The sequence below is a fragment of the Hippichthys cyanospilos genome, chromosome 10 (genome assembly GCF_059441005.1).
Source record: "Hippichthys cyanospilos isolate Australia breed blue-spotted pipefish chromosome 10, RoL_Hcya_1.0, whole genome shotgun sequence".
In the NCBI taxonomy this organism is placed as follows: domain Eukaryota; kingdom Metazoa; phylum Chordata; class Actinopteri; order Syngnathiformes; family Syngnathidae; genus Hippichthys; species Hippichthys cyanospilos.
Window position 1 is genome coordinate 23143362 of NC_142378.1, and position 26856 is coordinate 23170217.

Here is a 26856-nt window from a genome sequence, read left to right on the forward strand (position 1 = left end):
CCTACTAGTGTTGATTGGTTCACTTTGCGTTCTTAATTGACTGGGCTTAACACTCCACCCCACTGGCTATATGCCAACTGATTGAATTGAAATCCACGGTTATCTGGAAAATAGGGTGCTCTTTTTTCACTATAAACTTAGTTCCTAGAGATTGAGGACGAGATGCAAATCCCACAAGATAAGATGTCTCATAATATTAAGTCCAAAAGCAAGACAAAAATTTCATAAGATTTTTGGTGCTATAAAATAATACCCAATAGAGACTTTCCACTTTTAGTATTTTCTTTTTATTGAAGAAACTGCCAAAAAGTAGCATTATCATTTAACAAAGAGGTTTTACTTTTGTTAAAGGCTATCTTTAGCTGCATTTGAGATAGTTTGACACATATCTATGTGGATGCTACAGCGTTGTTTCGTATGTCGTCTCAGCTTTTCGTTTCGCACAGGAGACCTTCCAAGGGCTCCCCTCTTTCCAAACAACTTTTGTCTCACTGAATCGTTAACGTGATCACGCATGCTTGCGGTACTTTGGAACATCCCTTGCCTTCAGGAGTCCGCGCGCCCATTCAACTAGAGTGTTGCGACTTCTTGGGTTGCACTGAAAGGGGTTCCCTGGGAGGATGTTTGTGCTGCTGCTTCCTGGTCATCACCTGGCACTTTTACCAGGTTCTACTGTGTGAATGTTACTGCTCCACATCCTCTGTCTCTGGTTCTGGACTCCTCGGGAGCGGGTATGTGAGGTTGAGGTGAGGGCTTGGGTCTCTTCGTAACCTCGCTGTTATTTGTCAGTCCGTGTTTTAAATAATGGAATTTGTACTTGTATTTATTGAATTGATTCTTAGTGTGCGCTTGTGCATTGCGATGGCCACGCGAAGCTTCGTGAAGTGCTTTTAGCACTGCCTCTGGAGGGGCGAAATAGAATGACACTTACGTATGTAACAACGGTTCTATGAGCCCCGGATGACTGCCAGAGTTACTTGTCAATCGGATCCCTTGTCTCTGCGTTGTTCGCGCGAGTAGGTTCTGAGGGACAGACTACTGGGGGCACAAAATGAACGACGGGCAAATCTTTGTTGACATATCAAGCGGATCGCACCTTTGGAACAAAAGCGGCATTGGGCCACAGGGTGCCACATGATGCAGGAAGGGCTGACAGATACGGCATGCTATTTCCTAACTTGTTTGGCCGAGACAACGGAGAGTAAAATTGCAGCCTTCAGAGAAACCCACTTGAGAGGCACCTTACACAGGGGTTTGAAAGGAGGCCGGCACAAGGAGTCAAGCACCATGTGCAGGTCCCAGGCGGGGATGTGTGGTGCACTGTGGGGCAGAAGACGCCGGGTCCCTTTCCTGAACGAATAAACAAGCGGGTGGCGCCCTAATGAGTCGCCATCAACTGCCGCACGGTGGGACGCAATGGCGGGCCACAATGGCAGCGACATAAACCTTCAACGTGGAAGGTGAGCGAACCTTGTCCAAGAGAGTGCAGAAATTCCAAGACAGCCAGAACAGGACAAGCCACTGGGGCCGTGTTAAGTGTTATGCACCATTACACAACAATTTCCACCTGTTGTCATACAATAACTGCGTGGAAGTAGCCCTGGCATTGACAGTAGTGCGCTTAACTGCATCATTACAGCAGCTCAGCAATGGGTTGGGCTCCTCAGAGGCCAAACACACAGGCGAAGCTGATAAGGCTGGGAATGCCACACTTGCCCCTCCTGCTGGGATAACAGATCTGACCGGGCTGGAAGATGCCACACCGATAGCACATGGGTGGAACTTCCTGTCTTTCCGGACCGCTTGAACAGGACAGCTTCAACCCCAACATCCAAGGTGTCCACATCCACCAATAACTGCTGCTCAGGGTATCTGCTCGATGGAAGCAAAGTGGTCCCTGAGTGTCTAGATGCCATCTTGGCCATGAGGGTCTACTGGAAAGTGACCTTGGTGCTGGTGGTGAGGGACGTTTGCGGACTACACTTTAATTCTGGATTAGGCGACTGTAAAGATTGGTGAACTAGAAGAACCATTGCAACTACTTTCTGGTCTTGAGTACAGGCTAGGAGATGACAGTCAAACCTTTGCAGTCCTTGCCAGCAGTATAAACCAGGAACAAAACCGATGAGCTGTGAATTTCACATTTTTCCGCTGTGACACACTGAGAATTTTTCAGCATGCATTGCAGGACTGGGCAAACATGCTCCAGTGTCCGGGAGAAATTTAGGGTAATACAGGGCTCTGGGACTGATGCCTCGCTGGGGCAGAGACAATGGCAGTCCGGTCCCCAACCTAGAAAGGCTTCTCTTTGTTGATGTGGGGGTTTTGTCTGAGTAGCCAACCACCATCTAAACTGCAGAACTGAATAATTTTTTGGTAGTTGCCCGACAGGTGCATAATGAGAGGAACAATCTGGTGTTTGATCACCCCAAAGCCTACTCATCCAAGGCTTGGGCTGGAGATGATCTCCGCACAGGTTGAGGCCCAGCTGAACCACCCAGCTGCTGACATCAGCCTAAGAGTCCATCAAAGCGCCCCTGTTGGAGCTGGAGGGGAGATATAGGCTGTGAAAGGGGAAGTGCTGCTTCACCCAACTGTATACTTTTTTTTTTTTTTTTAAGTTTGACCCTGAAGTTTTACTGCACAGATGCCTATGACATGTCCCCCTCACCCACAATACTGGCAAAGGCAAGTTGAGCCAGAGAGTGGGAGTGTTCCAAGGTTTCAGGCTTGCTCTGGTCCGGAAATCGACGGCGTAATCAGCCACAGTTCTGTCACCTTACTGAAATTCAAAGAGGCCAGGCCCTAACTTGGTACTGGAGCTGCTCAACACAAAAACCTTTCGGATTTCCACAACAAAAAAAAGAGACACAAATTGACGACTGTCTTCCCCTCTCAATGGTTTCCCAAAACCGGGCCGACCTGGTCAAACATTTGGGGCTGAAGGGCAAACTGCAGGAAGCAATTGACCAGAATGGCTTCACACTTCTCGAGATGGCCCTCATTGTTTCAGTGCTCATCCCTACCCCTCACCACCCTGTGCAAGGACATTACAGTGTTATGGACAGCCGATTAATGGGTTCGCTCCAATTCATTTTTGTAATGCTTCACAAAATACCATAATTCCCCCATATAGGATGCACCTTTGTATAGGACGCAATCTTATTTTGGGGCTAAATTCTGATATTTTCTATGTTACTGTGTATAGGATGCACCAAGATTTTGGGGATAGTGTAAAATCTGTTGGAAAACAGAATAAATCTTATATTTGTAATTTCTTCATTTTTCCTGTGTTTATATCCGTAAGTTGTTTAATTGTTTTAGGCACAGTGCTGTGACAGAGCTGTGACTTATCAAGCAAACGGGGGGGCAGGTGCATGGGGTGCAGTGGCTGCCGCAGAAAGCAGCTGAGTGCACCTGAGTGCACCTGAAGAGTGAAAAATTTCACAACATTCTTTTGAAAGAAATGTGAACCCTGATATTACAAGATTCAAGATATTTATTGTCATATGTATGGTTGATCCACACAAGGAAATTTTTATTCTTTTCACTTCCCCGAGCAGCAGACTACTTTCCATAATTGAGCAATAAATAAATAGCAATAAATAACAATAAACAACAAACAGAAACAATGGTGCTAATAATGTAGTGTACAATATCATGTAGTGCAAAATTTTAGCGTGAGATATTGTTTATGCAGGTACATTAGTTCGTGAAGGATTTGTGGAGAATCCGGATGGCTTGTGGGTAGAAGCTGTTTGCCAGTCTGGCATTCCTGGGCCTCAGGCTCCTGTAGCGTCTGCCTGATGCCATATGTTCGGTTTATCCTGCTTGGTTGGGTACAAGCTCCACTTAAGGTCAACATGCGAGGGTTGTTAGCCCATTAGCCTAAACCTTGTAGCAGCCTCACGGGTTTGCAGGCTGCTCTGCTACAGGAAACCTTTTTTTTTCTTAAAGGCTACTGTAATATTGCTGTATGTGACGATGAGGGACTTGCACGTTGGTTCAGTTTGCTCACTTCTTTTATCAAAAAGAATGCCGAAACAACCTCAGCTAACACAAATCGCTGTCAGCTGCAGCAGACACTGGCTGTTAACAGCCAACTGACTTCCACTCTCTAGCTCGTCCCGTTACCATAATTTGTGTAACTAAGAATAATGCTGCGTTCAGATAGAGCGCGAAGAGCGGACGGTTTTGTATTGTAGTCACTGGAGTGCGATGACGCGTTGAGCGATGCGATGGACGCGATGGAGCGATGCGCTGCGCGTAATTAAGCGTGATGCGAAAAGTTAAAAAATTTGAACTTTTGTCGTGTGTCGCGTCGCGTCAGCCAATCAGCTTCGGGAACGTTCAACGGCAGGAATGAATCATGGTGGCTGCTTTGCGGTCACCGGAGCTACCCAACGCAGCCTGCTGAGCTTTCAATAAAAAAAAACGCAGCCAAGCAAGAGCACTCACCTGACTTGTATAAAGGCGCAAGGGAGAACTTGGGACAGCTAGTATGTGCAGTGTTTGCTTCTTTTTTTAACAGCTGTTGAACCGTTGTTACTGTGCTAAGCTAATGATAGTGCAGCACTGACAGCACAGTATTTAGCTCAGATTGCCACATTGAAACTTTTTTTTTTTTTGCTGTGTATTGCTGTAAAGCAAGGGACACGCAGTGTTAAAAAAGAAGAATTAAGGTGCTGTCGGAGGAAATATTGGCTCTGCCACATCCCTGAAAAGTGAAAGTTCTCAGCAATGCTCTCCTTTCCGGATCTACTGTAAAGTGCAAGCTTACTCCCCTCCCCTAGCATGACACTGTTGCGTGAAAAGTGAACTTCATTTAGACCTCGCGACGAAACGCCTGGCGTAGAGCGTAAACGACGTGCTCCATCTTAACGTGGCATAAGGCAGATATAAAAATGCACATCTGTGATACAAAACTTGGGTTATGTGGCTGTGGGCTGCACTCATAAACAAGACCACCCCAAGATACATAAACTCCTCCACTTGGGGCAGGATCTCATCCCAGTCCCGGAGAGGGCACTCAACATTTTTTCAACTGTGGTCTCAGATTTGGAGGTGCTGATCTTAATGTGAGCCGCTTCACACTTGGCTGCAAACAGCTCCAGTGAGAGTTTGAGGTCACGGCCTGAAAAAGCCAACAGCACCACATCATCCGCACATAGTAGAGATGCAATGCTGAAGCCCCCAAACTGGACAACCTGTCAACGCTAGGCAATTCCGGGTAGCCATTTAAATCTTATTAACTTATGTGCAAATTCTCACAGAGGCCTATTCAATGTTGTCTGTTGTCTGTTTTTTTTTTTTTTAATTGTGATCATGAATAACCTAGTGAGTATTATTGCAGCATGTGACGATTATGTGCATGACATTAAAACAGGGGTCACCAACCTTTTTTTCAAACCGATAGCTACTTTTTGGTACTGAGTAATACAAAGTGCTACCAGTCTATGTGAAGACCTTGGTCATGGTATTGATTAGTCACAATAATTAAGAAACACCTGTAGTAAACATGTAAATCATGTGCAATATGTAATATATATGTCATATACATGCCATATGCATAATTGTTCATGAAATCACAAAGTTCTTCCTCTTAAAACTATTTGCAGAACAGTTCTGTGGGCGACTCATTTGATCCTCGGGGGCTACGCAGTGCCCATGAGCATCATGTTGGTGACCCCTGCATTAAACACATAGTAACAAGTTCTGGGCTGTGTGTAACGTGCTGCAGAAGTGGCACTGTCATATCGCTTGACATATTACTTAAGGCATGTTCTGCAATGCACAAGAATGTTAAGAAGCCTATAAACCCCAGACAACTTTGTATTTTTGATCAATCGGACACACGAATAAATCCTTGCAACACAATAAAATGATGGGTCAGGAAGGAAAGAAAATAAAACACATAAACAATAAAAAAAAAAAACATAATAATTGGCAACTTAATATACTCTTGTCAACTCGGTGCAGCAACACTGATTTGTTAACAACAACACCACATCAATAAATGGAATTAAAGAATATTAAATGTTAGGATCAGGATGGGCTTCCTCCTTTGACTTACATCAAGTAAACCTTAGCATTAAGTTTCTGTTGTTATTTTCATCTGGATTTCGTGTCTAACAATATTGATGCATTTTTCTTTTGTAGTGGTTTTGGGGAAGCATTCAAATGAACGCTCGAGCTGGAGAGTCCATTTACCTCTATGAGAAGGTGAGTTTTCTGTATTGTGGGTTCGAGTTAAGATATATTAGGTTAGATTATACCCACTTTTACATATGTGCTGGCTGCTCGAAAAACCATAACATCCTTCTCACTACGTATGTAATATCAACAACGGCCAGAGGCAGTGCCAAAAAAACAAAGATCAAGCACAAACGTATAAACTGTAGAATTAATCATCTCCAAAACATTATTTCGGGTGCATCCCACGCGGCCCGGTACCAGTTGATCCACGGACCGGTACCGGGGGTTGGGGACAATTCATTTAATTAACTCAACACCTGCAAGTGTTTCCTGAGCCTTGAAAAACACTCAGCTTGGGTGTGGAATAGAATCACTGGACTGTTGCAGAGTGGTCCAAAGTCCTCTTTTCAGACGAAAGCAAGTTTGCAGGCTGGAGAGGAGCAAAATCTAAACTGCTTGAAATCTAGTGTGAAGTTCCCACAGTCAGTCATGGTTTGGGGAACCATGTCAGCTGCTGGTGTTGCTCCACCCTGTTTCATCAAGTCCAGAGTAAATGCAGCTGTGTATCAAGAGATTTTAGAGCATTACATTCTTCCATCTGCTGAAAAGCTCTATGGAGATGATGATTTCATTTTCCAGCATGATCTGGCACCTGCCACAGTGCCAAAACCACCAGCAACTGGTGTACTGACCATGGCATTACTGTCCTTGATGGGCCTGCCAATTCCTCTGACCTGAACCCCATTGAGAATTTATGGGGTATTGTGACGAAGAAGCTGAGAGACACCAGACCGAACAATGCAAATGAGCTAAAGGCCGCTATAAAAACATCGTGGGCATCCATAACACCTCAGCAATGCCAAGGCTGATTGCCTCTTTTTTACTTGGTCTGCGGAAATATTCGAATAATTTGAGAGAGGATTTTTGAGTTTTCTGAAGCTGCAAAACGATTGTTTAACAGCTTCAGAAAACTAAAAAATTTATATATGTATATTATATTATATCAATATTAAAATATTGAAATATTGCAAGCCTTTTCATATATATATATATATATATATATATATATATATATATATATATATATATATTGAAGGAATCTAGAAAAAAGCCTCTTGCCTTAAACTAGTTCCTAGCGTGTTCGTTTTTGTTGAAAGATCGCCCATACCACAACATAGTGAAACAATTGATTTAATCCAGACAGAGTGGGAAAGTACACGAGGCCTCGGGCCAGTCCTGCAATGGGTCGGAGCAGAAAATGGCAACGTTTCACATTCAACATTCAGTTCTTATACCCTTCCGGGTCATCTAGTCCCACTGTGGATTGCAAGTGTGTGTGTGTGTGTGTGCGTGCCCGTGCGTGCGTGCCTGTCGGTGTGTGTGTGTGTGCGTGCACGTGCGTGCGTGCCTGTCGGTGTGTGTGTGTGCGTGCACGTGCGTGCGTGCCTGTCGGTGTGTGTGTGTGCGTGCGCGTGCGTGCCTGTCAGTGTGTGCGTGTGTGTGCACGTGCGTGCGTGTCTGTTTAAGTGGGGATGGTGTCTTCAGAAGTCTTTGTTCTGCCGGCCATTCTTTGAAGCGGGAGGAAGTCTGAGCACCATAAAACCCTGCCTGATATCTTCTCTTGAAGGCCACACCTAGCCTTTTGTTCCTGGTGTAAAGTTGGTCGGGGGATGCCATCTGTTCCTTTTGGAGGTGCCGACTTGTCCCCACTTCCCCTGGGCCAGGACCATATCTGCTTTATACTGACATTACATCGTCTCAATCTTTATTAGAATAATACAGTTCCATGTACACACTATTTTATTGATATATTGAATTTGAAAAATATGAATTTCCTTCAATCCCCCAATTGACCTCTAATTATTATTAGAGGTCACACACCAAAAGGATATATACACATGGCAACAGTGCCATAGCCAGGAGGACAGCCAGCTGCCTCCATGAATTGGGTCAGGATCCAGCGACACAAGACGTAGTTCCCCCATTGGGTCCTTGTCCCCGAAAGCCCCGTGCATGATCCTGGGAACAAACGACTGAAGCAAGAGACAAAACCAAAACCACCCTGCGATAGCTCACCCAAAACTATCAAAACTGTGGTTCCCAAAGTGACAACAAAGCCCTTCCATGCGCCCAAAACAATGACATGGCAGAATGGAAGAGGTCGTTGTCCACTCTGGACATAGTTTTTAACTTAACAGACTTAACAGACATTGGTTACACAAGAGGCTAAATTTGGTCATGCTGAAGATTGATCAATTGCATTCTATTGGGTGTGGTTTCAACCAATATACTTTCAACCCCTGCTGTTATCTAGCTGCAAGCACTGTTGGGACTTGCGGGGGATGCCGATTGCATCTAAATTGGTGGGGTCGTCCGCTGCACCCCAAGCGTTACCTTCTACATCAAAGCCTGCAATCGCACGTCGGCTCCGAGGGAGCCAGGACCACCAGTGGCTTTAGGAAGGCTGTAAAACACTCATGTTGAAGCACCGAGCACAAAATGGATAGAAGCACCGAAAACATTACATAAACTTAATTCAATTGCAGAAATACTACTCCATAATATCCCTGGACAGCGTACCCCCTTTTGTTAAATTGTTAGACAAACAATTGAACACCCTCAAAAAATACATAAACAACCCCAGAAAGCAGTTTTCAAGAATAAAGAGTGAATGAAAAAGGAAAATGAGAGAAGAACATCTAAAAACAATACAGCATAAAACAAAAACAACCCATAAAAAATAATTCTCAAAGGGGCAGGACATGTCTTTGACACGTGGTACCACCTGTCCCCCAATGAGCCCAGCTGAACCTCGTAAGACAGTGGTGTCAAACAAATCTTTATCTTGGGCCACATCGTAGTGATAGTTTCAGTCAGAGGGCCGGAATGACTGTGAATTCAAATTCATTTTAAGTGTGTTGATCACACCTTTACCAAGATTTGATATCAGAAGCCGGCAAAAACTGTTCCAAAGCGATTTGGAGAATAAGAAAATGTTTGTTTTTCCTCCCCCCAATTTTTAAAAGTTAAAGACAGCCAGCAATTTTGGTATTTTAGCCAGAAACCTGAAGTCAAATCAGCATCTCAAGGGCCACAAAAAGTGAGGTGGCGGGCCGGGTCTGGCCCCCGGGCCTTGACTTTGACACCTTTGTCATAAGAGGTCCATGCACTAATTTTGAATGAACCCAACCAATGGAAGGTCCAGCGAAAGTGCCCCCCTCTCACACTGGCAGATGCACAATGCAAAGAGAAGAGACCAGTGACGACAGTTGCTCCCAGTAGGGTCTATACCCTTTAGGGATCCAGGTCTGGGCGGAGCAAACCCAAGGATGGACCCGGCATCAGACGGCCAGTCAGGAGTCCAAAATGTGTGAACCCTTTCTGGCGATTTACAGATTGTCTGATGGAAAACAACGCCAACGACAGGGCTTGGAGCCAATTCAGCCCTGTCTGAGCGCACCTATATGTGAGGCGTTGTTTGAGTTGTATTCATGCGCTCCACCTGGGCCTGTGATTGTGAATGCCACATTGGCCCAAATTTAAGTTTGGGGTCCATCATTTCGTCAACCGTAGCCAATGAGGTTGTATTGAAATGTGAACCGCTGTTAGATCTAACGATCCGCGGGAACTTGTGAGCCGATTGATAAGAGTTTTGATCAAAGACAGCGCCTCCTATTCAGCACAGGGTTAGGTCTTTGGGGATCCTGAAAAAGCCTTGACAATAATTGATTGATTGATTGATCCTGAGAAAGTCTCGACAATAACTGAAAAATAATTAAAAAGGTACCTTTTGCCCTGGACTTAGACCAACACGTCAGTATAGTCCACTACAATATTGGGCACCGGCCGGTTTCTGTTTGATGTAATTTTGTTTTAGTCGTGGGGCCCACACTCTAAGTCTAACATTCCATACACTCCATTCATTTATACAACAATTCTTCTCCTTCATGACAAACCATATCTAATTCCTAAACTAAAACTTTTAGCGAGCCGATCAGGGTGCCACCAGTGACTAGACAGACAGAGTCTAGACAATATGGACACATTACTTTTGTGGGTCACTCCATGGGTGTCGTCCAATACACAACCATGCAGTCGCCAAGTGGCAGCACCACACGTCTTGGCCCTCTCGGCGGGCTGAACCAAAGCCTCATTTGTTCTCCATACGTAACCACTTCACACTCAACTCACTTTTACCTCTTTAAACGCCAAGTCCCGACACCTCAGACTGGTGACTCACAGCTGCTTTAGTCTCTGCGTTGGTAGATTAGGTTTTCCCCGTGCCACTGACTGCCACCTCTGCTGGTCTGTCCTTCACATTGTCCAACCAAGTCCATGTGAGCCACTAGATCTCTAGTAGCTGTAACAAACACTTGACTGCCAGGCGAAAAGGTCCATTTACAGGCAACCAACTACACAAGTCAAATCAGAAAAAATTGTCACCTTTTACCGTTCTGCCAATTCAAGGGCTACCCACAGGGCCTTTAATTCCACCGCCGGAAGTCGCTGATCGTCGAAACGGTCTGGAGGTCTGAGGTCGGTTCCTCCGGGTCAGGGGCCTCCACACCGGCGGCGTTGACAAGCAGGTCCTAAAGTTTTCCTCCAGCAACAGCCGTTGGTGAAGGAGACCCTATTCCCTCGGAGAGGACACCACGAAAGTCTTGTCTGGCTTTTAAGTCTCGGGTCGTCATCTCAACGCAGTCATGTCAAAAATAGCACTTGTCGTCCGCATCACTGTAACCTGTTCTGTGACACTTTGAACCCCAATTCACCAAGTCGAGTAAGATAAAAAGAAGTAGTTGTTAGACGGATTTAAGTCAACTCACCAATTAAGACGTTGTCAACATTTTGGATCAAATAGCGCCCTCCGGTACCTTTTCCGTTTGTCGCACTTCGCGCAAAAACTGACTTCGAAAATCCCAGGGCTTGGCCTACCGCCTTGGGAGACGTGTGTGTATTGTAATGTACAGCCGTTAAATCTAATAGCAAAATATTGTCTTTACTCTTCTGCCAGTAGCAGTCAGAAAATGCATTAGCCAATTTAATCACAGTGAACCATTGCATTGTCGGGCTCAACCCGCTCAAACAGCGATGTTTGATAGCGGCACAAGAATGCAAGGGGTTTTCAGTCTTTTTGTTAATTTTCCAAAGGTCACATGCCATATGGTAATTTACACAATCCGCTTTCAAAAATTGGGAGAATGGGAGTGTTATAGGAGAAGTTTGATAACTCAAAGACTTCGACCTCCCACAGTAATTAAAGTGTTAATAATGCGACCCGCCGACTTAGGTTCGCATGTGCATTGGAGCACGCCGAAATGATGATGTGTCACTTTGAATGGTACCGAAAGAATGGGGTGGCAAAAACTTATGTCAGCGGGGCCCCCGGACCACAACGAGTCCGGCAACTTGTCCAAAAGCGGAGCGGCGTCCTTGTGGTCCGCGAGCTCCCTGCCGTGAAATCGAGAGCGTGTGACATGCTCCAGCAACCCGGGATCCACAGCGTCAATCCTGGATACAAAAACATTCAGTGCTCTGGGAATACATTACCAAGAAAATTTCACTTTGTGTTCAATCACTGGCCAATTGGCATTACCACACCATGGGTCCCAGTTCACCTGCCTCCCAGCCTGCTCCTACAGCCAGTTATGTGTGGTGTGAATGACTCACCTATCATGAACAATGGAGATCGCTTATCTGTCAGTGATGTGTACGTCGCAATGCCGTGTTTCTCCACAAAATTTGGTGACTAGCCAATTTCCACTCATCGCCTTTGATTGTTTGAAATGCTTCGTAATAATTATATCATTGTTGCAGGCATACAACAGTGTGAGATGGAGAGGGTCGGCTGAGGCAGGAGGAGAACAAGTCGATTCAGGGTTTCCACCGGAGGAAAGTCAAGTAGACACTCCCTCCCTCCTTTAGTTCATGTAGATGGCTGCTTGTGTCTTTGTTCACAGGTCTTGCCACATGCGATGAATAGGTGTTTGATTTTCAGTCAACACCAAACGGTGGGTGAGAGTTTGTCCAGCAAAAGAAGTCATTTTGTGGTGTGGAGACAGGTAGAGTGGTGGGAAGACCAACAAAACCCATCTTCGGCCCCGTCATTGTCAACTGCATAGAGGTGGCTGATGACCGCCTGTTGGTGTGGCTTGCTCAGTTATTGCTGTCGCCAGGGTGCAAGTCCTTGCTTCGTGGAGGTTGTCTTCCTCTGTCTCCCCTCGGGGGAGGAGGGCCCTGGTGCTGGCTTTGTTCTGGCCAAGGAAACGTGCACTGTCTCCACCAATGGTCCATACTTTCACACCTGAAGCAGCCTTGATTTGGAGCTTGGCGAGAGCCGCCTTGACCTCCGTTGGTGTTCCCCCTTCCACGACACGCCCCTCTGCCTCTCGCCGGCCGTCCCTCAACCATCCACATCCGCTGATTTGCCACCCCCTTTTTGGACTTTGTGTTTTTTGCTTTTTTCCGCGCTTGTGCTAATAGAAGTCCCAGAAGCCGTTCCTGCATTCCTTTCACTCCCTCATCTGATTTGTTTTGCCTGTGAACATATAATTTTATGTGGTGAGTCACATGTTGATTAAAATAACTGTCATTACCTTCCAGCAGATCAGGGTCTTCAGAAAGCTTCTCGCTGACCTCCATGGAAAGTGTGTCTAGATGCACATGTCTACAAATCACGCAAAGCGGCTTGTCGCAAGATGGATGTGAACTGGTCTTATCTGTCAACGCGGCCTGGCAGGCATTGAGGGGTGCAGCGGGATCCATGGAGGGTTTGAAGTCTGGAAGTTTTGCTGCGGCTGACGCGGAAGAAGGAAAGAGATCCTGGAGCACAGCAAACAGTCGCATGGTGAAAGGAGCAAACAACCAATCGGGTTCAACCATATCAAGGCCAGAACGCCTCAGGACTTCGTCAGATTGGTGAATTGAGGAACAACATGCCTGGATTAATCTTACCATGTCGCCGCAAGCCAAATTCATACCATCAGTGTGTCTCCTGAAAGCTTGGATCCAAGGCTTGGCGCCGCCCATTAATGCGGGGAGCCTCTTCTGCAAAAAATCTAAATTTTTCAACGTTATTTCTTGACAAACTAACCCACGAGGGGCTGGTATCATGGGGTAATTTCTCATTCGTCGGGTATATCTATCAGATGGTCTAGTTTGAAATCCAGATTGTGGTCTGATCTGACTCTTTTTATAATTAGGGCTCAAACAGTTGTTGTCATTTGTTTCTTGTCTTCTCCAGTCATCCTCTGTTGAGTGCGCGCGTCGCATGTATGTGGCAGGAGGTGGGGGTCAGTTGGAGGGGGGAGTGTGAAATCAAACAATGGGTTCCCCCCCTCCCCTGTCTCAATGTCTGTGTCTACACCCTCCTGCTGCTGCGTGTGATCTTTTACCGTACTGGCTCTTAATTTGTCCTCTAAGGACAACCACTCTGGACCTTGGGATGCACATTGTCCACAGTTCGCCTGTCTAACTGCTCTGTCCAGTTGTATGTCTTTGGGTTGGGGGGTCGTCTGGTCAGTCACCACAATTTCCTGTCGATTTCCCCCGCCAATGTCCTCTACAACAAGTTTTAGTCTGTCAGTCCTTTCAGTATTGGCAGTCCCTACAAAGATTCCTTCCTTACCCAGTTCGTAAACTGAGGCTAGCAAAGCTACTCTTTGACCATTAGATGCAGTTTGGGATGGCTCAGTGTGCTCGGGGGGTGCAGCGGTCCTGCCCTGTTTTGCAACCCCCCAATAGTGGGTCAAAGTGACCCTGTTTTTCCTCCTGACCAGCAGCCATCATCAAACAACAGTCATCATCAAACACATTTCATGCAAATTGTGCTGCAACTTTTCATACTCCTTTATTTCTCTGGTTAAATTTCTCCTCTTTATCCATCCACTTTCCTTTATCTTCTCCCTCAACTCTTTTTCCACTGCAATGACTTCTCTTTCTGCCATTTGAAAATCTTTAGCCAAATGTGCAAATGTACATTTATCTCTATTAACCTTTTTATCCTCCTTCCATTTCACCCACACTTTTGTCCACTCTGCTTGTTTTACTTTTTGCTTCTCCTTTTCCACACATGCAAACAACTGACTTTTTAGTTTCTTCCACTATCCATCCAGGGTTTTATGCCACCGTATACCATGCCTATCACAACCAAATTCACGGCATTCTACAGCCCATTCCTCCTCCTGGCTCACTGGGGTCGCACTCATCTCTCGAGATTGTCGTCAACGGAGCCTTCGTCACGAAACTCACCACTTATCCGTGTCCTCTAACGGTTCCCACGGTTCAATTAAGAGTCAAAATAAAATTATTATATTCATTGTAAAGTCCCTAGCCGTTTTTTAACCAAATTCTTCGCTCAACTAAACACCGCTCCGTGCCCTCTACTGTTACCACGGTTGAATTAAGCGGACCGTGTCCTTTGTTACCACGGATAAACTAAAAACCAAAATATAATTACTGTACTTACAGTAAAGTCCCTAGCCGTTTTTGAGGGTCCCAAAATCCCCAACGTGTACGGAAACGTTGCAATGCCCCCCCCGCGTCCGGGGGCAGCGTCAGCTACGACGAGACACAATCCAATCCTCTCTGCTCAACTAAACACCGCTCCGTGCCCTCTACAGTTACCACGGTTGAATTAAGCGGGCCGTGTCCGACGTTACCACGGTTGAACTAAACACCGATCCGTGTCCTCTATAGTTACCACGGTTAAATTAAGCGGGCCGTGTCCTTCGTTACCACGGTTAAATTAAGCGGGCCGTGTCCTTCGTTACCACGGTTGAACTAAACGCCAATTAAAATTATTGTACTCACAGTAAAATCCCTAGCCGTTATTGACAAAATTTTTCAAAATAAAATTATCGTACTCACAGTAAAATCCCTAGTTGTCATCAAATAAAACACAGTACTTACAGAGATATCACCATATCTTCAGTCTCCCAAAATTTAGAATACTCAATCCAGCAGAATTCGGATATACAACAGGTTTCTGCTTACCTTTCTGTTGGTGCACCAGGGAGACCAAAGTCCGGCAAAATCTCTGCCCACTCCTCTGTCCTTTCAACCTGATCTTCCAAGAATCACGTCGGGGTCACCAACTGAAGGAATCTAGAAAAAAGCCTCTTGCCTTAAACTAGTTCCTAGCGTGTTCGTTTTTGTTGAAAGATCGCCCATACCACAACATAGTGAAACAATTGATTTAATCCAGACAGAGTGGGAAAGTACACGAGGCCTCGGGCCAGTCCTGCAATGGGTCGGAGCAGAAAATGGCAACGTTTCACATTCAACATTCAGTTCTTATACCCTTCCGGGTCATCTAGTCCCACTGTGGATTGCAAGTGTGTGTGTGTGTGTGTGCGTGCCCGTGCGTGCGTGCCTGTCGGTGTGTGTGTGTGTGCGTGCACCTGCGTGCGTGCCTGTCGGTGTGTGTGTGTGCGTGCACGTGCGTGCGTGCCTGTCGGTGTGTGTGTGTGTGCGTGCACGTGCGTGCGTGCCTGTCAGTGTGTGCGTGTGTGTGCACGTGCGTGCGTGTCTGTTTAAGTGGGGATGGTGTCTTCAGAAGTCTTTGTTCTGCCGGCCATTCTTTGAAGCGGGAGGAAGTCTGAGCACCATAAAACCCTGACTGATATCTTCTCTTGAAGGCCACACCTAGCCTTTTGTTCCTGGTGTAAAGTTGGTCGGGGGATGCCATCTGTTCCTTTTGGAGGTGCCGACTTGTCCCCACTTCCCCTGGGCCAGGACCATATCTGCTTTATACTGACATTACATCGTCTCAATCTTTATTAGAATAATACAGTTCCATGTACACACTATTTTATTGATATATTGAATTTGAAAAATATGAATTTCCTTCAATATATATATATATATATATATATATATATATATATATATACATACAGTGGGTCCCCGTGTTACGACCTTAATCCGTTCAGTGGCTAGGCTCGTAACTCGAATTCACCGTATGACAGGCAATCCAAACCTATGTTAATTAGTGAATGCGCTCAACGCGTGCAAAAACCTTAGGTAAAAACGATTTTATACACATATTAAAAATTAGTAACATAATCTACTGTACAGTTAAATTAAATAACAAATGTACAAAGGAAAAATGACATTTACCTTTGGGGCAATGTGACTTGAGCTGGTGGTGGGTGGAGGCGGAGGGGAGCAGAGACGAACCCGCAGAATTATTTTTTTTTTTCTTAAACAAGAACTTTTTTCAAACGAGAGCTTTTTTTAAACAATGACCTTTTCTTTTGCTTAAACAAGAACTTTTTTTAAACGAGAACTTATTTTTAAGCAAGAACTTTTTTTAAAAAAGAACATATCACCGGCGATTTCCTTCTCTTTAATCCATTAAAGAAGAAGCCTCTCCATTTTGTTGTTGACCGAGGTCCATCCCCTGACAAGGAAAGTCTTGCCTTAAGAAGACTTGCTTGCTTTCATAGCTTCCTTGTTCTTGAGAATTGTAGCGATTGCCGAGCGGTTACGGCCATACTCACTAGCAAGGTTTACTATGCGTGCGCGTCCTTCGTATTTTTTTATTATCTCCTGCTTCGTTTCTAATGTCATCATCCTCTTACTTCTTCCTTTACTGCCACTTGCAATTTTAGAAGCCATGTCTAACAGATGAAAGTTTGCAAAGTCTTCACAACACACTGACCAGCTCGATGAGCAAGATGAGGAAGTTCGACCAATAGCATATCGGCATTTCTGTGATTGACGTGACGCCGGCCAATAGCATATCGGCATCTCCGTGACTGCCTTAATCGACCAATAGCATATCGGCATTTCCGTGACGTGAGAAATGTTGCTTTTGTTGATGCAGCAAAGCGAAAAAAAATAGTGCGGCCACACTGACCGGCATGTTGGATGGTTCGTAAGACGAAAGGTTTGTGCGTAAGAGGGGGACAAAAAAACACCGCGGTCCACGTCGTAAGATGAAAAATACGTAAGACGGGGGTTCGTTATCCGGGGGCCCACTGTATACATATAGTTAATTATTCATTTGCATGATACAATGTCCTACTAAACAGTCTACTTTCAGCTGGATAAGCAATTGGGTTTGCAAGTTGAATCATAATTCTTGACTCTTGGGGTGATATGACCTCCCCTCCTTCTCTTCCTTAGACTTCCAGCCCAGCAATGAAGGATGCTGTGTCATTTCATTCCCCTTCCAGCCCAGTGAATAAGCACAATCATCAACATTTAAGGGATACACTTGCTCAACTTGCAAAGGAGACAAAGATGATGCCTTTTCCATTGCCCCCTAAAAGGACATCAACAAAACATTTGCAGGCTTTGGGCTCCTTGCTAGACAATACAGTCATGCCTAACACATGTAAAGCCTTTGCAGGTAAGAGAAAACTTCAGTTTTCTTTTAATAAGCGGGTTGGCTCTTGATCATTATCGTATTACCAATGTGGCTATTAGTTTTATTGCATTACTAAAATCCTTACTTTTGTACTACACCAGTGTTCATTTTATCTCTGAAAAGTTTTGCTCTCCGGGACTCGCACTACAAAATAACTATGGGTTGCAACAGAAAGGTTTGGAGTTGCGCAGTTAAAAGGACAACATTTAAGGTTCAAACTGCATTTATAAGATATGAGCAAAAACCAACAACAGATATTAACAAATATAAATTGTGTTGAAATAATAGATTATATTTACACATGTGGCCTCCGTCATCATTGTCTTCATAGATTGATACATTGATATAATATTCCATTTTGGTAGAAAAGTTTACTCAGCTTCAATATGTCAACATTTGTTCCTCTTCTCGATCTTCTGAAGCGTTTCGTTTTGGCTTATTGTTGCCTTATTGTGTGTCACTTGACTTGTCACTGATACTAACAAAATTGCAGAGTTGATGTTGGGCTTGACGATAGCACTTTTACAAATAGGCTTTTATTTTTTTTTAATAACTAGATCCTGCCGATGAAATCGCATTACAACAAAACAAACACAATCAAAAAATGATTTCTGCTTCACTGTATAGATTTGCAAATAATCATCATACAAATTAAGTCTACTTTGCAAGACAGAGTAAAAAGATGGAAACAGTTTCTTTGTTCTTTTTATCTACATCTACTAAGTTTTGATTTGGAAGGAACATGCCTTTTTCCCCAAAAAATATCATGTCGACAACCGCTACTCTTTGAAGCTAGATACAAATTACATAAATGTTATATTATAAAAAACAAAAATTTTAAAAAGGTAGAACAAGATACATTGTGATTTCCAAGAAAATTACAGTACCAAAATGTGAAAAACTGTTGCCCAAATGAAAAATATTAATATTTCTCGGTACATTCATGAGAAACGGGAGATGAAAATAAACTTTTTCAAATGAGCAGCTTAATTTTGTGTGCAAAGCATGAAAAGTGTGTCAGTTTGTTCATCTCTGAGTTGATTGGGAGAATTATCAGTCACATTTGTAACATTTATTTTGAATGTGAGTAGACGTGGGACGATATCACAGTCTGACGTTGTCATAAGACCTTGAGCAAAAATATCACTGTATTAAAATTACTGCTCTAAAATATATCATTTAAAAATCTTTTTGGTAAAAGCCATTTTTTTAGATTTTTTTTATTCATAGTATAAATGCACAATATTTTGAAAGATGACTGATTTGAAATTACCATCGAGTGATAGTAGATTATTTCAAATCAATCGTTCAACTACTATGTGTATTAACTAATATCATTTCATGTTGATGAGTCTATTTCCCCCTTAATAGTCTTGTTTTGTCTGTCAGTCTCACATTGGCGTCGGCTCGTTTAAAAAGCCAAAAACCTCTCAGGCAGCCGACTTCGCTTGTTTGCTCTATCGCTTGTTTGCTCCATGAAAGTAGCATCATCGTCGCAATTTGCCAAGGCAGCCAAAGAGTGTGAGTCACATCAAGACAATAATAAACCAGAAAGTGAACATGAGAACGTGATTGGTTAAGGCAGCCAAAGCGTATGGGTCACATTGAGAGGATACCCCCACTGTCACAAAAGATTACCCCCGCAAATTTGAAAGGTTTGATGAAACACATTTCTTATGCTTTATGGATGTACTATGTCCAAAAGTGGGCATAGTGGCCTAATTCACTTTAATGGGGGTGTTCTGGTCCCCATTAACCATGATAAATGGGGATTACTGTAATTTACAGCTTTGTTTACGTATAAATCATCTTCTTACTTCTCTCTTTAACATCACTAGCAATCTCGGGACCCATGGCTAACCCATTCAAGTTTGAATTAAGCAGTAAAATGCCTTATAAATACGGTTTTGTAACCGCTCACGATAGAACAAAAGTTTACCATTCCGCCACTGAAACGAGTGAGGCCGACCAACAGCTGACCAGCATTGTCGTGACGCATTGCAGGGATGCAGTTTGACGGCAACAGAAAATAAAGGCAATTACCTAAAAACTTTTTTTTTTTTGTGTGTGTGTGTGTACAAACACAACGAGAACATGCAACATTATCAAGGACAAGACACACCCACAAAACGATCTGTTTGAATTTTTCTTAGTTACAATAATTACCGTAACGGGATGAGCTAGAGAGTGGAAGTCAGTTGGCTGTTAGCAGCCAGTGCCTGCTGCAGCTAACAGCAGTTCATGTTAGCTGAGGTTGTTCCAGCATTCAATTTGATATAAGAAGTGAGCAGACTGAACCAACGTACAAGTCCCTCGTCAGTCACACACGGCAATATTATAGTAGCAAGAAAAAAAAAGATTCTTGTAGCAGAGCAGGTTGCAAACCCATGAGGCTTCTACACAGTTTGAACTAATGGGCCAACGACCCTCGCGCGTTGACCTTGAGTAGAGCTTGGACCCAACCAAGCAGGATATCCCAAACGTATGCCATCAGGCAGACGCTACAGGAGCCTGAGGGCCAGGGCTGCCAGACCGACAAACAGCTTCTACCCACAAGCCATCCGGATACTCAACAACTCTCTCACGAACCAATCTGCCACCTACTGCATGCATAAAAAATATCTTCCACTAAAAATCTTGCACTATAATATTCTGCACTACATTATTAGCACCATTGTCTCTGTTTGTTGTTTATTGCTATTTATTGCTATTTATTGACTGCTCAATTATGGAATGTAGTCTGTTGCTTGGGGAATTGAACAGAATAAGAATTTCATTTTGTGGTACAACTACACATATGGGAATAAATCTCTTGAATCTCTTGAAACTTGAATCTTGAACACAGGTTTATACATTACAGTATTACTAATTTCTCCAAAGCAAATTGTTAAAACTGAAAAAGCAATGTAATATCATGATCCTCAAAGATACATAAATTAAGATCGTTTGTGAACAATGGACCATCCTGGCAATCCTTGTAACACACTAAAAAGGTAAACTCCTGGGACTTGAAATATATCTTTTTGAAATATATCTCTTGTCCTGGAATGTTTCTGACAGGGAACCCGCTTCCTGCAAGTGTTCAATTTAAAAAAGTGTGTGCTTGTGTTCACTTGCTCAATGCGGTACTCTGATAAATATCATGACATGTATTCATGTGACTTAAATACTTTTGGAAAATTGCTACATCCATCACTTGTGTTTTTTTTAGATGATTGATGCATTTGAAGCCTATTGTTCTTCATTATTTTTTTGTTATTCTAGAGAGTTTGGTGTCAACAAAGAGTGCAGTCCTAAACAAGCAATCAGCCCGGTGGCAAGTTTCCATGGAGCTCTATCAAACTGAAAGCAACTATGTCGACATTTTGAACACAATACTCCAGGTAACGTGTGTTTACAGCACACTACATTTGCTGTAAAGCTGGTTTTCAAATTTTTATCCTGACAACTTGACGGCACACACAGAAAAATTAGTTTACAATAGGACACCATTTTGTCCCTCTTCCCTTAATCTATTAAGAATAACCGCGGAACCTGAGCGGGTTCAGGACGAGCCAACCACACGAGGAATGTGGATAGTCAATGATAGTTAATTCACTGAAAGCGCACGCCAGGCGTGGAAACAAAAACATTCCCAAAAGGTAAAGTATCAAATCAAAGTCACAAAGTACAAACCCAAAGTGCCTCGACGAAGAAGAACGCGGGATGAGAAAACAATAGACTAGACAATAGACAACTAGGCTGATTGGAGCGTGGCAAAGCAATAACCCGGCAACACGCTCTCCTGCGCCGGCTGGTTATAAAGCCTTCGTGGTCAGCCTACTGTAAAAGGCATCCTTTAAGACAAGGGGACTGTGCACTCGGCCTAAACAAAAGACACAATTTAAAAGCAGAAAACACAACAGAATCAGTTCAAGTTTGCATTATCAGTGAGCAACAGAGTATGCCGCAAAGTATATTTAGACATTGTTGGTATCAGGGTATAGTAAACCCTCCCTACTTCACTGTTCCATTATTGTGAATTTGCCACATCACAGATTTTTTTTCCATTATGCAGATTCATGACTTCAAGGATTTTTTTTTTCATTGCCTTTTGAACTTTTGCAATAGGTCCCAAGCGTGCTGCTCCCACGAAGGCTTGTACTGAGCCGAAACGTCTGCAAAAAATTATGACAATTGCTAAGAAGGTGATACTTCTCAAGGGGAAAAGTTACACGGCCGTGGCCCGCTATTTGGGAGTGAACGAATCCACCGTTTGCTACATTGAGGACGAAGCGAACATTAGATGACAGCTGCCATCACCTTTGGCAATTTGACGAAGATCGTCCGTATGGAAGCTGATTTGAATTCGGGTCCATTTAACTGTGAGGCCGACATGCTATTCACTGCGCCACAGAGCCACCCCTCTTTTAATCATTTCAGTCTAATTTGATTTTCCATCGGTTGGCGTATCCATGTCTCTCACCTAGTAGGCATGTTGGAATGAACCTTTGATGCTTTGAACCTGGTGGCTTTATCTTTGATGATTTGGACAATGTTGTACAGTTTTTTGACGGCATGCGAAGAGTAAAAAACACTTGAACAGCAACATGTGGTTTCTTCGCCTTGCCACAGTATGACCTTTTTTTGTTCCTAACTGAAAAGAAAATGTATTGACATCCAAAATTACCAGTGACAAACTGTAAACGGACAAACTGATGATGGAAGCACATTTTAAATGACAATGACGTCTTGAAATATGTTGCTCCTGATCTGCAGCATAGGTAGGTACACAACTAGTTAGTATAAAGCGCTTTTGAGTACCAAAAGTAGAAAAGCGCGATATAAGTGAAAGTCCATTTAATTCCCATTTACTCACTGCTGTTGAATGGTGAATGATGGACCCAGTCAACTTACTGATTTTTTTTTTTTTACATTTTTTATTTTGATGTATGTGTTCAGTATTTCATTTTTTAATGTCATCCCAAGCTCACTGTGGTTTACTGTCCTTGACCACGTGACCGCATGAGTAACCACATACCATTTTCCAAATGCTTATGTGTTAAAACACATTTATTTGAATATGCTGATAGGTGATGAAAACAATGCTGGATGGTTAAAATGTGTTTTAAGTACTCTTGACATTATATTTATGCAGTCCTTAGGATTTCTTCAAATCGATGAAACAGTGCACGCATAATTTCATTTTTGCAGATTTTCAAGCTTCCACTTGAACAAGATGGTCAAGTTGGGGGAGCCATTCTTGCTCCAGAAGAAATTAAGACCATTTTTGGATGTATTCCTGACATCTATGAGGTTCACACCAGAATAAAGGTTCTATGCACTCACATACTGTACTATACCTAGTTTTGGCACAGTAAGTTAAGGAACAAATACTTATTTGTTAATTTTGGTGGTTATTTTTTCTGTTTTCAGAGTGACTTCGAAAGCCTTCTGAGAGAATGGTCAGAAGAAAATAGTGTTGGAGATATTATCCTTAAATATGTAAGAGAACATTTTTTGTTTAAATTATACAGTACACAATAGTAGGTTTTTCTCATACTGTTGTGCATGCAGTAATATGATTTACTGATGAGTTATTATCTCACATATTTGCAGTTTCCAGAAGCTTTGTATAGTTTCTTTACAGTGCATCCGGAAAGTATTATATTAGACATTTAATGTCTTTATTCAAAGAGTGGCATTTGTTAACAAACACACATGTATGCCTTATTACTTCCTTAGTGAATCTGGAGTAAGATGCTCCCGCTTTCCGTCACCACCTGATGAGTCAAAACAGTGAATTCAAAAACTGCACACTCAAAGTAACAAAGTAAAACAATCTTTAACACTAGAAAGACCAGAGAGGTGCCATTTGGCACTTCTACCTATAAAGACCTCCAGAGTGCCAAATGGCACCAAGGATTATAGTTCGCATCCTGAATCACCTGTGAATGGCTAACTTTGTTATGTAAACAGAAGAAAAGTTGCAAAACAACTTTTATCTTGCTGGGGGGAGCATCATGGATGCAAATGTCGTCGTTATCTGGACATCCAGTGTGGGGTTTCTGAGATGTGTTTTTTCGTGGGGGTTGAAGAGCTTGCACAGACCCCTCTTTTGAAAACCTCATTCAAGATAAGAATTGTTTAGTTTGTTGTATACAAAACATACAGTTCATTACAAATACAGCCAAACACACAAGAAGTAAAATACAGCATGAGGAGAAAAACACAAAACAAAAACAGTCAAAAAAATGTGCATGGGTGTGTCAGAAGCCAATGAGGCTTTTTCATATCCACACACCCAGGCAATGTGTCAACATAAACATCCATAAATAGCGTGGATGCAAATTCAATAGAAATAATCTCTGTGACTTTTATATTAGGTCATGTTTGCATCTAAATGAGATTACCTTTGTATGATGCTTTAATGATTCACATTATCATTCCATAAGTTTGTACAAATGCAGATTTCCCTTGCTTGAGACTAACTATGGCAGACTCTAAGAGACATAAAAACAAGATTGTTGGAGGTTGTTCATGTAGCAAGCAAACAACTTGTTCACATTTGCAACCAGGTGTAAACACATGCAAATTGACCTATTGAAATGGCCTGTTGGATGGAGATTGCATTACGATTGGGAATTCTCAAGAATTATATGGCGTGCAAGCCCCTAAAGAACAAAACTGCAGAGAAGACTCAATGCTCAACAGGCATTGGAAATGATCTCGAGTTAAGTAAATCACAGTGACTCAGAAAGAGAAGACATAAACCTTCCACTGTCTTCAGGTAAGATTCTGTTTCCCATTATTCCCTTTTTCATATTTCTTTTCCAACAAGGTAAAAAATGCAATAAAAGTGGTGCATTTTTCAGTTTTGTTTTTTTTTTTTACTTTTTTATTTGTCCACTTAGCACCATGTAAAGAGTGTTGGGCCTTCTTGCAGCCTCCATTTACTTTCTGGGGGTGGACTCTTGCATCGAGTCACCAGGGTACCATCACTAAAGGTCAGCAAACCTGGGAAACCCACAGATCATTTGAATAATGTCCTGAACCCGCTTCGAAGATATAAGGTCGACTGGATTGTGAATGACTGTTGAAATGTGTTTACTCACAAAAACTGACTGCACCCTGATGATGCATATACGATATATATTTTTATGATTATTTTGTCCATTTTTATCAATAAATCTCACCATCAGAGTAAAAACTTATGTGTTGCTCTCTCAGCAAGATAAAATTGTGTTGCAAAGTCAGCCTTTCTTATCTTGAATGAAGTTTTCAAAAGACGGGTCTGTGCAAGCTCTTCCACCCCCACATAATGACCGCATTATCATGTCTGGTGCTCCCCCAACAAGATAAAGTGAGTGTGCAACTTCTCTTTGTTCAATTTACATAACAGTTAGCCGTTCACAGGTGATTTCGGGTGTTAGCTAAAATCTTTGGTGCCAATTGGCACCTGGTGGTCTTTATAGGAAGTAGAGCCAAATGCTGGACCTTCTTGTGTTAATAATAAAAGGAGCATGTGAGAGATACAGCAAAAACGATTACAAACAAAACAAAAACTCGACTAGTATATAAAACATCACAACAAAAAATGATCACAGGTGATTTAGGGTGTTAGCTAAAATCTTTGGTGCCAGTTGGCACCCGGTGGTCTTTATAGGTAGTAGAGCCAAATGCTGGAACTTCTAGTGTTAATAATAAAAAAAGCACGTGAGAGATACAGCAAAAAGGATTACGAACAAAACAAAAACTCGACTAGTATATAAAACATCACAACAAAAAAATGATCCCAGGTGATTTAGGGTGTTAGCTAAAATATTTGGTGCCAATTGGCACCCGTTGGTCTTTATAGGTCGTAGAGCCAAATGCTCCTTTTATTATTAACACTAGAAGGTCCACTTCTAGTGTTAATAATAAAAGGAGCATGTGAGTGATACAGCAAAAACAATTATGAACAAAACAAAAACTCGACTAGTATATAAAACACAACAAAAAATGACAAGGGAAATGTGAAACTACAAAAACAAAACAACCACCACAGGGAGAGAAACTGAAGCAACAAAAGGACAACGACAAATGGCAAAGCAATATAAAATAGAAACAGAAAACAGAGATAGGTTGTAACTTGTAAAAGTAACTGAGGTGCAACAGAATAACAAGGATTGTATTTACTCAACGATTAAAGGTTTTTACACAAAGTATCAAACCAATGCAGAATGATTGGGGAAATAAAGAAGAACATCAAACAGCTCGTTCAGAGAATAATCCAACGTCCTCCGCTTACTCCAGCTGCACTAAGTTATTAGTAGGTTAATGGCTAAAGGAAGGCAGGTGAGAAGCTCTTTAAGAAAGTCCCCTTTGGGGAAACATTTGCTCGTATTTGCTAGTTTGAATGCAGGTAGTTTAATGTCTTTGTGCTTGCTTCTTGGATGGCAGTTGCTCAAATAAAGATTTGCAAAGCCTGTAAGCTAGCTACCAACCTGTCAGCGGTCGCCGTGCGTACTTGTTTTGAAAAGTTGCTGGTGTAAGCAGCTTGCTTTGAGGAAAAGTGTCAGCTAATGGTATATTTTCTTTAAAACTGCAGCGTTGTCCTGTCAAATATGTATAAGTAATATGTGTAAATAAGATTGGACTGGACTTCAATAATAACAATTAAAAATGGCTGTCAGTACAAGTGAAAATGAAAAGACTGGAATCATTCACATCGAACACTAAATCTTTACCATCTTAGATTAATCAGATTTAACAAAACAACGGGCCTGATCTGGCCCATGAGCCTTAGTTTGCTCACCACTGCTTGATATAATCTTCCACACCCAGAGCATTTTTGTGTGTGTGTGTGCGTGTGTGTGTGTGTGTGTGTGTGTGTGTGTGTGTGTATACGTCCAGCCATTCCTGGTACAGCCTGAAAGGCATATAAATACAGACAGACAGTATCATAATTTTGCATTTAAAATTCCTATCTGGCCCTCTAAGTAGAAATGATTTGTGGCCATTTTCAGCAAAGATTACCAATCCTGATGATCTAACTTTTTTCTATCTCATTTGTCCCTCCTTTTATTTTTTTAGTCAAAGGAGCTTGTGAAGGCCTACCCTCCCTTTGTGAACTTTTTTGAAATGAGCAAGGATACTGTTGTTCAGTGTGAGAAACAAAAGCCACGCTTCCATGCTTTCTTAAAGGTATGTAAGATTCTGTGTGCGTGTTTGATGGGCTTTACATACTTTGACACATCATGCAGTTCATATTCTATAATTGCTGCAAAATAGTGGCCCAACTATCCTTATATATATATATATATATA

At 42.7% G+C, this 26856-nt stretch overlaps 1 protein-coding gene across 1 annotated transcript in view; it reads left to right on the forward strand.

The window, feature by feature from the left end:
- ect2 (epithelial cell transforming 2) overlaps positions 1–26856 on the forward strand; it is a 137069-nt gene that overhangs the window by 46111 nt on the left and 64102 nt on the right. Inside the window, exons 11-16 of the mRNA XM_088426629.1 lie at positions 6160–6222; positions 17326–17551; positions 20834–20952; positions 22763–22882; positions 22985–23053; positions 26624–26734. Of these exons, the coding sequence (XP_088282755.1) occupies positions 6160–6222; positions 17326–17551; positions 20834–20952; positions 22763–22882; positions 22985–23053; positions 26624–26734 (708 nt within the window). The remainder of the gene's footprint in view (positions 1–6159; positions 6223–17325; positions 17552–20833; positions 20953–22762; positions 22883–22984; positions 23054–26623; positions 26735–26856) is intronic.